The following is a 15542-nucleotide window of genomic DNA, read 5'->3' as shown; positions in this document are numbered from 1 at the left end:
TCAAGCACCCATTGTGCTCTCTTTTAACACCTTCTTGTCACCCACTTCCGAGCTCTCACTCCTCTATCAGTGAGCTACACAGATACTCATCATCTCTTCTTCAGCTGCATGTGTAGGCATTTAGTTGTGTTGTTATCTAAAGTGTCTGAGAGTGTAAAATGCAACAGCAAAAAGACCAGAACTGAGTCAACCTAATTGCCAGAATATATTTTGGCATCTTATTTCTGCAAACCACATGTGTTATATTTGTATGTTTCACATGTAACTAATATGCTGAAAGTTAATGTTTAAATTCCTTGTTATGATAAATCTGTAGTTGACATGTGATGGTTTAGACATAAATACCACTTGGTTAGAGTCAGGAAAACAGTGTTTTGCCTTAAAATACCCACTTTTGTCACTACAAATAGGGCTGGACATGTCCCAAACTTTTATTAAAAAACATGCTTTTGTTGCTGAAAACGACAGCGCTGGACATGTCCCAAACTCACTTTAAAAACAATAACCTTTTTTGCCATAAACACAGCTGGACATGTCCCAACCTCAGGTTAAAAGACACACTCTTTCGTTACTTCAAACATTGCTAACCATATCCCAAAGTCTAGTAAAAAAAAATCACCTGCTTTTGATGCTACAAACACCGCTGGAAATGTCCCGCATCTTGTTAAAAGAAACACCTACTTTTGTTGCGTCTGACATGTCCCGAACTTTTATCAAAAACCAGCCACTTTTGTTGCTATAAACACTGCTGGACATGTCCCAAGCTCTTGTCAAAAAACATTAGCTTTTGTCACTACAAACACCACTGAAAATGTCCCAATCTCTTGCTAATAATCACATGATTTTGTCACGACAACACTGCTGGACATGTCCCGAACTCTCGTTAAAACAACACCAGTTTTTGCTGGTCTCAAACAGTAGTCTGCCTGCTGTCTGCCTGCTTGGCAGCAGTATCGCCCGCCTAAGTGTCACACACCATCCCCTCCTCCTGATAAGAAACTCAGCTCATATACATGTAATCTGAACTATGTCAGACCTATGAAACATACAAATATATCCATGGCTTGCAGAAACATACACTGTCAACATTTTACTGTGGCGTCTTGGCTGTCTCAGCGGCGGCAACAGCATGTTTTACATGTTATTGCACGCAACTTTTCCTCTATTACGTTAATTATTTTATTCCTTTCCTGTCTGGCACCTTCCAGTGTCACTGTGTCCTTCGCCCTTTTCTCTCTGTGTAGCCTCACATCTCCACCATCTGAGACCCAGCGACATGCCTGAGGCTGCCATTAGCCTCCTTCTGCTCACTGTCCACATGGATCAACTGAATGGATCAAGAGGACAAACACAGACAGCGAAAGAGATGGAGAGGTGCGCCCTGTAACGATGGGATATCAAGGACTTTTATGGCATAAAAGGAGGAATTTTCATTAAGGCTATCCACTGTGTTGGAGATCGATCTGAAGAGTCCTTTTCATTATCAGTTAATGAGATATTTATCTCAGTGATCTTGTGCATCCTTGCACAGCGACACAGCAGCGTTATATGTGAACTATTTAACATTCTGACACAATGATTATGACAATGAAAGCCTTATTTACCTTAAATCATTTTTATGGGACAATTCACACAACAAACATCATAAAACCTTTTGTCAAGTATTAAGTTTGTAACCAGATTTAATGTGACATCTCCAAAATGCTGCTTTTCTCCGCAAAACTAATGGAGTGGGTAGATCACACTAAGACAAAAACTAAGTTTGTTTTTTTTGCATGAATTGTCCCTTTACAATGCATGACTAATAATATAAATTAATGTGCAGTTTGCTCACTTTTTATATCTGAGATGCTTGAGAGTGGATTAACTCTCTGTCAAGCAAATCACAATCACTTGAGAGATGAATGCGTTTGTGCCTATATATCGCTCGATCTGCTTTGTGAAGATGATTTTCCCGATGAAGGTCTTTGTTAGATCAAAATTACAGTGTGCGGATCTTCTGCGTGATTCTTTGTTTGATGTTTTTGATTCCAGCACTTGTTTTTTGGTTGAGTGTATCCTCCACCTTGCTTGTTCCTAACTTTTTTTATATTTATCTGACATGTCATAAATTAAAGTTAAATGGCTTGATTTAGTCTATTTTCACATTTAGGATGACGGATCATGAGAAAACAATATAATATATTCCAGTCATTGATAAAAGTGAAGGTGAACTATGCAAAATATTAATGACCTTAAAGTATGAACTTCAATAATCCAAATCTTACTTTAAAAAAATGTATTAAACCAATACTTTATACTTTTGGATTTAGCCGGCAGTTTAGTCTTTTGCAGAGGATAAATCACTGTCCCTTGCATCCACAGTATCATATATCGACTATATTAAAGTAGTGATAACAAGTACAAAGGACCCATGACCAGAAGAGCAGGACTGAGGTGATGCACTTCAGGAAATGCATCAAAATACAATGAAAAACTTAACAAAACACAACTTCCACCAACAGACCACAGACAGCTCCTCAGTCCGTTTCATCAACTTGCATCCAACTTGGAGCATGGTCTCCAACACTGTGACATACAAATTTAGGCTCAGATTTATAAGAAACCTGCTTCTTTCCATAAAGTGTAAAGAACCGAGTGTTTTCTTCTGTCTGCTGCTAATTTCTCTTGAGTGAGTGAAGCCCTGTCGCTCCTGCATCAATAACAACGGCCCTGGGTCAGCATTAATGATGTGGCCAGTATTGATTTTTCCAGTCAGTGCATACAGAGGGCACATCATCGTCTGACTGAAGCTCGCCTCTTTCTATACAAAATGACAGTGTAGACTCAAGGTGACAGAGAAGATCGGAGACAGAGGAGGTGAAATGGGACAAGTTGAGTAGAGGGGTCAAGAGAGTTGGTGAAAGAGGGAATAGCGAGGAACGGAGTTATGAAGAAGTGCGACTCTGATAAATGACCACAGAGTGAGTGTATTCTCTGTAGAGGTTATTACTCTGAATGGGCTTGAATTCATTGTTCTATAAACTGCAAATTCTGCAACTCAGTTTAATGAAGCCTGTGGCACAAGTGACATCTCCCTCCTTACTGAACACACACTGTGTGTGTGTATGTGTGTGTGTGTGTGTGTGTGTGATAGAGAGAGAGAGATAAACAGCATCCTGTTAATTCAATCAGCACTCGTTTCTTCCGCCCCACAAACTTCATTGAGCTCAGCGGCCATCTGATTACCCACCGGGGCAAAGTTTGACATGTTATGTTGCTGTGCGCACAAGAAAAAAAAACTACTGCAGGAGCTCGTGAAACACACATGAGCGTCAGCTGGGTGTGTGTGTGGCAGTTTTATATCATTTTAATGGTGAGCAAAGATCAAGATGGGATTGCAATAAATCCATAAGGACGCCACATACTAAAAAATGACTGCTCCATGTGCAGAACTGAATGTGTGATGACCTACTATTGCAGGGAAACTCAACTTATGGCCCACAGGTGTTGGGTGGCCCTCCAACCATTGTCTAATTCACAATAAAAATAAAGTGATGAGAGTTGTTTTTGTACTTTTAGTATACATAAAGGTGCCAGAGTGCATAAAACAGCATCAAAACATACCAAAATCATACCAAAACATCAACATCTTAAAATCCATATGTCTAAAACTATGACAAATGTCCTACAATCCAAAAAATGTCCCAAAATCCTAGAAACATCATAAAATCCTCGATATGTCCAAAAATCTGAGAAATGTCCTAAAATTCATGAAATGTCCTAAAATCTGAGAAACGGTCTAAAATCCTTAAAATGTCCTAAAATCCTAGAAATGCTCTAAAATCCCAGAAACGTGTATGGAGCTGCTGCGACTGGCCCCTGGCCTTGTGTCATTTTGCAAAAGTGGCCCCCCAAGCAAAGCAAGTTGAGTATCCCTGCACTATTGTAATCATTTATGATTAATTAATCAAAAGCTGACCTGTCACTGCACCTATTTGTCTCCACAAATGTCGATTTTGGAAGTTTCGGTGATAAATGTCACCAGACACTTTGGGGTTTACAGTGAATTGACGCCCTGGTTCAAACTCACCCGCACAAGGTTGCTGACTGCCGCCTGCACCGCGGCCACCGGCACCGTCAGATCTGGGATGGCTTTACCGTCCACCTCCCCCTCCTCGTGCATGATGACCAGGTGGGAGATCTGCTGGGCCACCGGCTCCAGGATACTCTCGATGGTCTTGGTGTGAAACACCGGCATCGTGAACGACTTTTACCGCAGCCCCGACAGAAGAAAGGCAGCTGGTCGCTCCAGCGCTGAAGATCCTCCTGTCTCCTCTCCTCTTCTCTCCTCACCGACACCGACAGGAGGACAAACCCCGAGTTGTCAGTCCAGCCCCTGAGCCGAAACCCTCATGCGTCTCTCCTCCCGGTGTGCACCGTCTCCTCTCGGTGAAGGGTGCACTCAGACGGCGGTGTCCTCCGGTGGGAGCGACCCAAATCGTGACAGAAGGAATCACCGCCCTCCGCCCAATCACAACCGAGGAATACAGCTGCCAAGCGGGTTGGTGTTGGTGCGCACTGACGCTTTCCCTGCACGCACGCACACGCACGCACACACACACACACAATTCAAGTGAAAGCGCTTCCCAAATTACGTCATGCATGCCAGTGGCCCCAAAAAGGAAAGTGTTGGGGTAACTTAATGGGACAGTAATTCCAAGATATGGCAGAGGAGGTGTTTGCAGATGAGGACACCAGGGAGAGGTTGTAAACATGTATAAATAAGCTGCTCTGTGCAGCCTCAAAAAGGTCAGCTCCACATCCATGAGGACACTGAAGATCTGCAGCATGGTGATGGAGAAAAGTGGTCTTTTCATGAAGCAAGTTCAAACTCAAATCTGACACATGATCTATGTTCATTAAAAGGTGGGTCAGGAGTTCATGTCTCCAAGCCTAAATGTCCAGGTCTAAATAAAGACTGAGGATTCAACTTGCTGCTGGCTGCAGCTGAAGGGAAGAGTCCCTCAAGCAGAGAGAGACTCACAGATCCTGCACCGCAACACCCACACACAGGTTTCTGCAACTTCTTTACTGTGACACAGAGGATCCAGCTGCCCCACTGGTTTAACCCTCTAAACATGAACAAACTGGCTAGATTTCTTTCTAAAACATGGAAAAAAGGCAATGAGCAACTTGACAACAAACTGCCCAAAAATAAGCAATAAATAATAATATATAATAATATATATATAATATATAATAATATAATAATAATAAAATAAATTAGTAACAAGTGACAGGAAAATTACTCAACATTAGCAAACCAAAAAAAAAAACCAAACAAAAGTAAAGGTAAATCAATAAGAACACACTGCAAAAAATCATCGTAAAGTACTGGCAGCAGTAGTTGCCAATGGTTTACTGAGATATTGGTTCCAAAAAGCATTGATATTTGCAGTGTTTTACTGTATTTTTCAAAAACTGCACATCATTGTGAGAATTTTGCTGTATTTTACAGCACTTTCTTACAGTGGATAGAAAAACCTGAAAAAAGCTACAATACAGATAAATAATGATAATAAATATATATTTTTCTGTAACCTAATTCTAAATATAGTTTCCATATTTATTTGACCATTTTCTAATGATTCTCTCTGTCTCTTACTTTTTTAAAATCTAATTTTCAGGTAATTTTCTTATCACTTTTTACTAATTTACCTGCAATTTTCTGGAAATTTCATGCCAAGTTGCTGACTGCCTTTTCCCCCCTATTTTAGAAAGACGTCAACCCAAATTGCTCAAATTTTAATTGTTCAAATGCTTGAAAAATAACTGTCGATCCAGGTTTCAGAGGGTTAACAGCCACCTGACAGGTTGCACTTGAAATTTTATTTGCATTAAAGAGTGTGCTTTAACTGGAACTTATGTGTGTGTGGTTACTGGTAGGGTTGTCCCTGCTCCTCAGGTTTGGATCTGTGTTGGGGAAACTGGAGACCCCCCCAGCAAAAACAGTGGTATTTTTACCCCTGAGACCCGCTGTCAACCAACAGAGCCAAGTGTGTGTATGTGTGTTTGTGTGTGTGTCTATCTAAACCAGAAACCAGAGAGACTGGACACTCTGGTCCATCTGGTTAGAAAAGACCCTGTTTTCCCTCTCCTCTCCTCTCCATGTCTGTAGGAATTATCCTTAAAGAGGAGTAAGCTTCGTACTCGCAGCATCTCAAACCCATATATGGATGGAGGCAGAGTCGAGGAGCAGTAAAGTAAACTGCTCTGTGTGAGTAATTGAGGGGGAATAGGATGAACTGTGATTGGCTCTAGTAGTGCTGCTGTGAACTATCTGTATATGTGGACTTGTCCAAACAGACTTTGATAGAAAGCATTGCAGCAGGTTGCTAGGAGAGGTTTTGAAGTGTATGCTCTCAATAATGACGCGAAAAGCAGCTGGAGTTTGCTTATTCAGTGCAACAAAATGCTCTTGAATGATTACACAACATTTGTTCTTTCATCTCTTTGCGCTGCTGTTGTATATGCTTTTGCATTGATTGTTTGTCATAATTGAAGCTGTGGTGCTCTGCGTTCCTGTGACATGCCTCTTGTTCTGGGAGTGGGCTGTGGGCGTTGGAGGTATTAGACAGAGAGGTGTGAATCAGCAGACAACTAGAGATGTAAACACTCTCTGCTCCACACTGAGACTTTCCTGGGAATCATAGGTCGTCTGACAAGAGGTGACGCTCGGCCTTCTTCACACAACCATGTTTAGTAGAATGACTTTAATTTGCCCCATGCTGCATATGGATATAAACAATAGTCTCTTCCTGAATCCTGAGAGTTTGAGTCTAGCACAGGGACATTTGCTGTCTTCCCTCTCTCTCCCTCCTTTCATATGTGTGTTACTGTACCAAAAAACATGGAAAACGCCAACAAAATATCTTTAAAAAAGCAGAAAACCGGCAATTACTGTGACAAAGGATTGCCCTTTAGCCATGCTAGCAGCGTTTCTCTAGGGATAGCAGTGTAAGTGTATCAGTTGGTGCACCACTTTGATCCAAATATGGTAACTACCCTGGACTGCCATGATTTTTTTGCACGGACATTCATGATCCCCAGAGGATGAACTCTGATAACTTTGGTGATCCCCTGACTTTTTCTCAATTGCCACCACGAGGTTGACATTTGTGGTTATTCGTGAAACGTTTCAATAACGTTTTAGGCGATGGCATGAAATTCTGCGTGTGATCCCCGCAGGATGAATTGCTAAAGAAAGATATCTGCCACACTGATGAATATTGTTGTTTAGTTATGACCCGAACTCTCTCTCAGTCTCCATCTCATGATTACAATTTTGACATAAGAGATAGGAATTAAACAGATTACAGGATTCTTGAGGTTTGACTCCACCAACATGTTTTTGCTTGTAAGGAGATTCACTGAGGAGGATTTAAACAATAATGAGAATGTTTTGCAGTGTCCATAAAATGCAAATGTCAGGCAAAGAGAAAAGCTATATTTCTTTCTTCTGTGTCATTTACAGCTTGAACCATCAGCCGTCTAAGCTCAACTATGTATTTTCCCCTCCATCCAAAGTAGGCCTATTCAGATGAATTTGATGAAATCAATTGAATAAAATTGATTTCAGTTTGGATTTTAACTACATGCTTTTTAAGGCAGGATAAAACTTTGGCATCTAAAGAACAAAGTTTCATATCAAACCATTAATCTTATATTTAGTATTAATTGTTTGATGGCAAGTTGTATATTAAATTAAAAAGTCTTGCTCTGTTGATTTGCACCTCCAAACTACTGCATTCACTTTCTCTAAAAAGTGAAACAAGTGTGGCTTAAACCGTCAGCGGTCTTCAGCAGTGACTCAGTTTGGATGTCATTGCTGTTTACACTAAAATACTTGTGATTTTCAGTATGTTTGAGACCACTGAGTATGTAACAACAGTGCCCTCCAGTGTTTTACTGAAGGACATTTTTTCTTAAGAACAAACTGAACTGAATTGAACTCACACAAACTGTCTGATTACCAGACCCATTTGTTTTGAATTTCAAATTTTCTGCAGTTTATTTAATCTAATATAGATTTCACTTGTTAGACAGACATATATGTCCAGTGGCAGTGTTGAAGAGCATACATATAGAGATGGAAACATTTATGGCTCGGAGATTAATTAGAATGATAAATATGATTTGGAAATACTTTATTTATTATAAAAATTGCTTAACAGCGGGGCCAGCCCTCTACAAGAGGAAATACTTATTAAATTAAATTAGATAAATAAACATCTTTTTCATAGCTTGTTTAAAAAAAAAATCCCTACTCTTAGTATGAATAATCAATCCAATAATACAAAATTATTAAACATAATATACAGCAAAAAATACACTTCACTTAGAAATGAGTAAATCTTCAATGTGCAAAACTATTTACAATGCACATTCACAGCAATGCACATAAGCTACAAAACTACTGCCAAACCATCCTTTAAGATAGCTTTCTACCACATTTTCATTTTGTGGGATACATGGATCCTTTGGTGAATTTGGAGAGTCCTGTTTTTGCTGCAATCCACTTGTTGTAGTTGGTGACTTGTGTGTAAACCCCTGGTTTGTTCCTATCAGCGCAGCCCTCACCCCAGCTCACCACCCCGAACAGGAACATCCGACCTGACATTTCACACACCAAAGGACCCCCAGAGTCACCCTGTGAGACGGAGACGCAACAGTCAGTCAGTGCTCGCAGCATGAAGAAAGATTCATTTATATGATTAGGCTGTATAGGGCTCATATGGAGTGAGATAAAAAAACACTAAAATCTGCATCAACCCTGAACCAGATCAAGTAAAAGGTCCCGAGAAGGACCATTTATAGTTTTGGGGGTTAATAGACAAATACTGTGTTTACTGTAGTCTATTTAAAGATAGTGCTGAGTATAGGCCCTACTTTACACTTTACACAAGTTGGTTTGGTTTAAAGTGGCAACAGGTTATAATAAGTGAGGCCGCTAGAACCAAATCCTGCTTAGGGTCTCCAGAAGTCTAGGGCAAGTCTATTTATTCATACTGGTTCTTTGCTCACCTTGCAGGCATCAGTGCTCCAGTCAGGGCTCCCAGCACAGAACATGTTCTGCGTGATGAGATTTCCATAATATGATTCACTCGCGCATTCAGTCTGAGAGAGCAGCTTCACCTCGGCTTGTTTTAGGTACTGTGAGTAATACCATGCCGCTGCAGACAAAACAGACGTAAGGAATCAGTGAAATGGCTCAGAGATCAGTCATGAATCTCTAGGTTTGAGGTTCTGCAGTACTTACAGTATCTCTCCCTCCCAAATCCTGCGATGCTGCACTGAAATCCTGCAGGAAGCTGAGTGTGAGATGGAGGGAGACACACTGTCCGGGCAGACGCTGACCTCACCGCACATCCTCCTTTTCTGCTTTTGATCTTCACCAGTGCTGAAATGCAAAGACGAACACAGCTATGAGTCCTGCACACAGAGCACCCATACAGCTCTTTATCTGTCATGCACACAGTACAGCTGTGCATACCTATGTCATTGTTGAAGTTGGACTCATTGAATTTTTGATGGATGATGAGTTCTTCAACAGTGAAGCTCTGCTCCCTGTCAGCATCTGTTTCATTGATGGCAGTCTTCCCCAGGTATATAGACAAGCGCTGGATGTTTGTCGTCTCACTGAGCAACAACAAAACACAAGAGTGTAAACATATTACATACCCATATGAGTCATATTGCCATTATAGGATGAGAATTGCAGTGGAAGAAATGATAGCACGTTGTGTTTTCTGTGTGTGTTTTGTCTCACCCATCAGGGAAGCAGTGTGCAGCCGTGAGAACCCAGCATGGTGCGATTAGAGAGCCACCACAGAGGAAACCGTGGCGCTGATGAAAGAGAGCAGCCACCCAAGGGTGTGAATCTATGGGTGTGAAAGAACCACCCACAATTTTGTTCATCCTCTGCTTGGTCCTCTCACCGCATGTCAGTTCTGCAGGGACACACAGGACGGGAATCAGTGAGTGATGATGAAGATGATCACAAGATGTAACTGAGAAAAAAGGGTATTTAAACAACAAACCTGTATCCACAGCTGGTGGAGGTTTCACTGAAGTTGTTGAACCTGTGTGGGCATAGAGATCATGAGAAAGATCCAGACAAAACATGCAGTACTTCAATGATTTTCAAATCCCCAGTCAAACCTTACATTTGGGAATGCTGCAGAATTCTCTCACAATCCTCCGTCCTCTTTGGACACGGCACCATGGCATTATGCTCTGGTCAGGGTTCCTAGCATTCAAGTGAAATGATATTTACAACTCAATACCTCCTCCTAACATATCTATGTCCCAGATTGGTGACTTGAAATATACCTGCAGTAATTGTGGTCACCAAGACCCTTTGAAGCTCCTGAAGGGATTGTAAACCAGTTCCAGTTAAGACATCTGCGGCCGCGTGTCGACTCAGACACAAATCCCCTGTAACTGCTCCCGTCCCCAGACAGACACATTTCTGAGACATTACAAAGACAGAGGAGAACATTTAATGTATCTCAACAAATGCAACAAATGAAAAATATTTAAGGACCAGTGTGTAGGATTTGGTTGTATCTAGCAGTGAGGTTACAGACTGTTAACACCAAAATCTGTGACTATCAGATACCATGAGTTAGCTCAAAAACTCAGATTTTTGACATGAAACTACTTTATCGAGTATTTTTTCTCATTTTAACCACCTAATCCATTTGTTTCGGAAAGGAAGAGACCTCTGCAGACAATTTTTGCTCCTGGTAAAGTCCTCCTGAACAATGAACATTGAAGGAATTCTAACCAGGCGTTGATGCTTGGCACATGAGAACAGTTTTCAGCTGGTTACAATCTGCACTCCTCACCTCTAGATGCCTCTAAATCCTACACTACATTGATTTAAGTGTTGCCTTGACAGTTGGCTTACCCCTATTAGAGTGCCGGGGTTTCAGTGACCATTGCTCTTTAGACCTTCTTCGTGAAAAAGCCTGAAAGAAGCACAGATAAACTCAGTTGAGACAAACCCTCTGAACCCCCCGGTATGACCATTAAACATGAAGTTACTTCCTTTTATTATTACTTACCACATCAACGCTGAATGCTGCTAAGATGGCGAGGATGACTAACAGGTTCATCTTCATTTCTGGTTTCACTTCTCCTTATCTGGGATATTTTTGTAGGACGGTGGACTAAAAAAATAACACAAATGGAACAAAACATCACTAGAGGGCTGACTTTAAAGCTGAACTGACCTTTTATGGAGTTTATCTTGAAACACGTGATAGAAACAAATGCTTCTACGAAACGTGCATGTGCTTTCTTTGTCTGGGTTTGAATGTGCTCATCTTCAGTTCACACAGTGTTACATTTCTGTTGATTACACGTGTACGTTTATTGCAAAAGGTAAACCGTGCTTGGAAGGTTTTAATTTGAGATAGAGCGCACTCACAGTGTTCACTCTGTACCATAAACACACTCTATCTGTACAGTGAGTGCAGTATCAATATATCTTAGTTGATTACTTCATGGCATGTGCACACCATTACATCACATAGATTTGCAATACATAGCCTACACTTCAAACTTTGAATTTCTAGATATTTATAAGACATGGTGTCAACTTCATAATTACAAAAGATAAATGTTTTTTTTTTGTTTAAAGTTGCACAACTTCTGTCAACAAACATTTTATGTTCAATATATAAATATTGAACATTTTATGTTCAATATTTAGGCTCTCTTTATGCCCAATATTGCAAATTGAATGTAGTGCTATATACTAAATACAACTAACTGGATTTGAATGGACTTCATTCACACAGTTAAGTAAAAAAAATTATATTTTTGCCGAATATCACAGCGTAGGAAGCTTTGTTTACCTTTCTGTCCAAACTTGCAATCCCGATGAAGCTCTTTGTTATGTCTTCCAGCTGAAGCAACTGTAATCTGCTCTCTGTATCCTCTGATATGCACTTGTGTTGTGGCAGGCTCTCTGACACTCACGCTGCCAGTTGCTCTACAGTACTGATCCTCCTCTGCGTTCCCTCCTATTTAAAAACACACAGGCTACATGTGGGAGGAGTTTGGGAGAAGATATGAAAACATCACTAGGGCTAAATTGCAGATCAGCAAAGTCTTGACCAAAGATTTTGTCACATCCTATGACACATTTACACCTAACACCCCCTCCCTCCCAACAAACCACAGTGAAACTGTTCACAATTATATATCCAAACTTGGTCATGTGTACAATAATAACATCTGCAGCTTTGGGGCCTGAAGAGCACATCCCATCCCAAGTTTGAGATTTATTAGTGTTATTAACTAAAATTTTGTTCTCATAACAATAAATTTGGTTTGTGTATGCTACAGCATCATAGAAGATAAAGACAGAGGCGATCCTAGACACTTGGGGGCCCAAGGCAAAGCAGCCCACAGACGCCCTAACTAACTCCTAACTCCTAACTCACAGCACGCAGCTGTCATGTGTAAAAAGACGCCTCTTAGTTGACAGCGACGGTGTACTGTATAGTAGATCCCCGTGCTGGACTGTGTTCCTCATCCTGCTCTTGCTGCTCCCACTGGATTTCTGACCATTACCGCCTGCTCCGGCAAAGTTTGTTATCTATTCATGCCCATTCCTGCAGGATGTGTGGCAGCTCCCACCCACACCCAAAAACACTCTGACCAACATGCTCACACAATAGAGAGATGATCAAAAGATAGAGTATTTTCCTGTCAAATGTTATTTTACTATGGTATTAAGAGAGATATGCATGCCACTCAGTAATAAGTAGCAAAGTTCTGTTCTACGTGCATAATTACATTCGTTATTACAGTTATTTTAGTGTCCCTGAGATTTGGTGTTATCTGTAATAATTCTGAGAATTTCATCCAAATGTCTGACTTGCCTCGCTTTTATTTTGTGTTGTAGTTTCCTGCTTTTATTGTCTTTTTCCACTTATTGATGCTTCCTTAATTAATCTACAGGACCTGCACATTTTTTGTTACCCTCTGCTCTCCACCACTGTATAGCTCCTTTATAAAAGATTCAAGAGTAGTTGTCATTGCAAAATGTACCACTATGAGTGGCCATCGGGGGCCCCTTTTGCATCATCATAGTATAGGATCATAGTATAGGAAGGCTTTTTTTGCAGTTTTGGCATCAGTTTCAGATAATTCAGACTGATTCATTTAGACTTTGTAATGGGTAATTTTAATTCTAGGAACAATAGACTTTTTTCACAATTAAAGTAGACATACTGCAAATAGTCATATTTTTATCATCAAAATGACGCTCAGGGATTCATCATCATTCATTGATTAAGTAGTTGTAAATTACTTATTTTGTTTTGTCTTGGTTGTCACAGTAGTTTTCCAGTCTGAACCAACAGAGCATGGACTGTTTACAGCTTGTACAAAATGCTACCTAATGAAGTAGATCTGTGCTATTTTAGAAGTAATATGTCTTATTCCTCTTACATTACTGAATTCTTCTGAAATTCTACTTTAAATTTTTAAAAAGCTTTTCATTAGGTCTCATATGCCAATTTTTTCTTTCTTTTTTTAATGTATGTTGACAGTGTAGTTTTTGCTCCGTTATCAGATGTTTTTACCAACACAGTACTTTTTAAAGCTATAATTGGTTGTTGTTTTAAATGTTTATTGCTGTCACTTTGTGTAGCGTTCTTTGACCTCATTAAGAAAAATGCAACAAAAAATACATAATAATGATGCTTAAACATATAGCAAGGCACTCATCACTTTAATGATGTAATATATAAAAAGATACGTAAATGAAAAATAAGACAACTGGATGTGTTTCTTTCAAAGAATACTTTTTAAGATAAAGTGATGTCACTTCTTCTATGACTTCACCATGCAGTGCATCTATATACTGACTAAATACATCCTCTTGAATCATCAGCCTGTGACTACAGACAGACAGCTGCATCATTCATCAGTACTCATTAAGTGCGCAATACTTTTTTTTTCTTTTACCATATTAGTGACTTTAACTTTTTAATTTAATTCTGGTTTGGATAACAGACCAGCTGTTTTTACAACATTCTTTGCACATCTTTTTTAAATAATGTCAAATAAATCCCCCCAACAGAATGGGTATTGTTTTGGATTTTGCATGGGGATTTCTAAACTAAATATTTCCTCATTAAGCACACTGACGTCTGTGTTACTCACATTTCCTCTTCTTTGATGGTGACAATAGCCAGAAGTGACACCTTCATGTAGGCCTTTGTGGACCGGAGGTTTTTAAGGGATGTGATAAACATGGACAATGTGCATTAAGTCAGGAAGTGTGATGCAACTATATAGCAAATGTGAATTAATTTATTTTCTTACTCAAGTAGCCCTCTCTGGTTAATGTTTCACACAGGTGTATTACCAAAACAAGAATTATGTAACAACAAATTTACCCAACCCAGGGAAACCCGGGATATTTGTGGTTGAAGCAGCTGCAACCTGGAGTGTTTGATTTTGACTCAAGTCTTGTGCCTCCCCCACGTCCGGTCTGGATACCATCACCCTCCATAATCTGTCCTAAAGGCTCCAAACATGTATTTAGTTCCTACTATCTTCAACTTGATCTAATACATTTCCTCTACAACCACTGACAGGTGAGGTGAATGACGTTGATCATCTTGTTACAATGTATCGTTGGGAAACCTTGGGTCGTTACTCCACCCAAACACCATTGCAAAGCAAGTACCCCCCCCATGACACATCCTGATGTCAGGACAATGCACGATCCCACACTACAAAAGCTGCACAATAAATGGCCCGAGGAATGTGACAAAGAGCTCAAGGCGTTGCGCTGGCCTCCAAAGTTCCCAGATGTCAAATTAACTGAGCAGCTGTTAGACATACCCAACCTCACAATCTGCTACCAACACCATGGTGCTATACACCACAGGACACCACCAGAGGTCCTGTGTCCATGCCTTATCAGAACCAAGTCCAATCCCCGGAGGCCCCACTGTGGATTTTTCTCCACCTGCACTGCATCCCCTTTTCGGTTGAGATCTGGTTGTTATGTAAAACAAGTTCAGTTCATTTCTTTGTTGGATCCTTGTTTTGGTCATGTAATTTTATGTTTGCTGTTTTCATGCTCTGAACTGGAAAAATTAGTTACCTGTTTGAGTTCCAGTTGTCTGCAGTCTCCTGCGCTCGTATTCACCTGCTCTGAGTCTCATGAAAAAGATCCAAGATTTCCCAACATAACATTGCAGTGACACTCCCCTCTGGCAGGAGGCTGTGATCCATTTGGACCAAAACCTCACACCACAGAAACAATTTCTTCCTGACTGCAGTGGGCCTCATCCACAAGACCTGGGACCCCCACTGATATGGACTCTTATCCCACACCATATATATATATATATATATATATATATTCTTACATATATTATATTTTTATTTATATATATATAATATAGTTTTGCAGTACCTTGTTTTATTTTTATTGCTCTTAATATGTTTACTGTAAGTTTAATGTT

At 40.2% G+C, this 15542-nt stretch overlaps 2 protein-coding genes across 8 annotated transcripts in view; both read right to left on the bottom strand.

Moving 5' to 3' along the window:
- The window catches only part of LOC121954668 (vinculin-like), a 35152-nt gene extending 30690 nt beyond the window's left edge, over positions 1-4462 (bottom strand). For all 7 annotated transcript variants that reach the window (XM_042502320.1, XM_042502324.1, XM_042502322.1 and 4 more), the window contains exon 1: positions 4073-4462. In XM_042502320.1, the coding sequence (XP_042358254.1) occupies positions 4073-4240 (168 nt within the window). In that variant the 5' untranslated portion in view covers positions 4241-4462. The remainder of the gene's footprint in view (positions 1-4072) is intronic.
- A 3710-nt stretch (positions 4463-8172) lies between these two features.
- On the bottom strand, positions 8173-12035 carry plaua (plasminogen activator, urokinase a). Its single transcript, XM_042502468.1, has 11 exons — positions 11907-12035; positions 11112-11216; positions 10955-11015; positions 10375-10513; positions 10209-10291; positions 10083-10124; positions 9812-9992; positions 9536-9681; positions 9302-9442; positions 9067-9215; positions 8173-8692 (listed from the first exon to the last, which is right to left on the bottom strand). Exons 2-11 carry the CDS (start codon positions 11166-11168, stop codon positions 8498-8500), a joined length of 1194 nt encoding a protein of 397 aa, XP_042358402.1. The 5' UTR covers positions 11169-11216; positions 11907-12035; the 3' UTR covers positions 8173-8497.
- Positions 12036-15542: the final 3507 nt, after the last annotated feature.

This window comes from Plectropomus leopardus, chromosome 15, assembly GCF_008729295.1.
Source record: "Plectropomus leopardus isolate mb chromosome 15, YSFRI_Pleo_2.0, whole genome shotgun sequence".
NCBI classification, from domain to species: Eukaryota; Metazoa; Chordata; class Actinopteri; order Perciformes; family Serranidae; genus Plectropomus; species Plectropomus leopardus.
The sequence above is the reverse complement of the archived record's forward strand: the minus strand, read 5'-3'. Positions and strand labels throughout refer to the sequence as shown.

Excerpts from the sequence above, each read along its gene's own strand:
- plaua (XM_042502468.1), bottom strand. The coding sequence starts at position 11,168 with ATGAAGATGAACCTGTTAGTCATCCTCGCCATCTTAGCAGCATTCAGC. Across the intron at positions 10,514-10,954 it reads ACCCCGGCACTCTAATAGGG|AAATGTGTCTGTCTGGGGAC; the intron begins GTAAGCCAACTG and ends GTAATGTCTCAG. Across the intron at positions 9,993-10,082 it reads TCCACCAGCTGTGGATACAG|AACTGACATGCGGTGAGAGG; the intron begins GTTTGTTGTTTA and ends GTGTCCCTGCAG.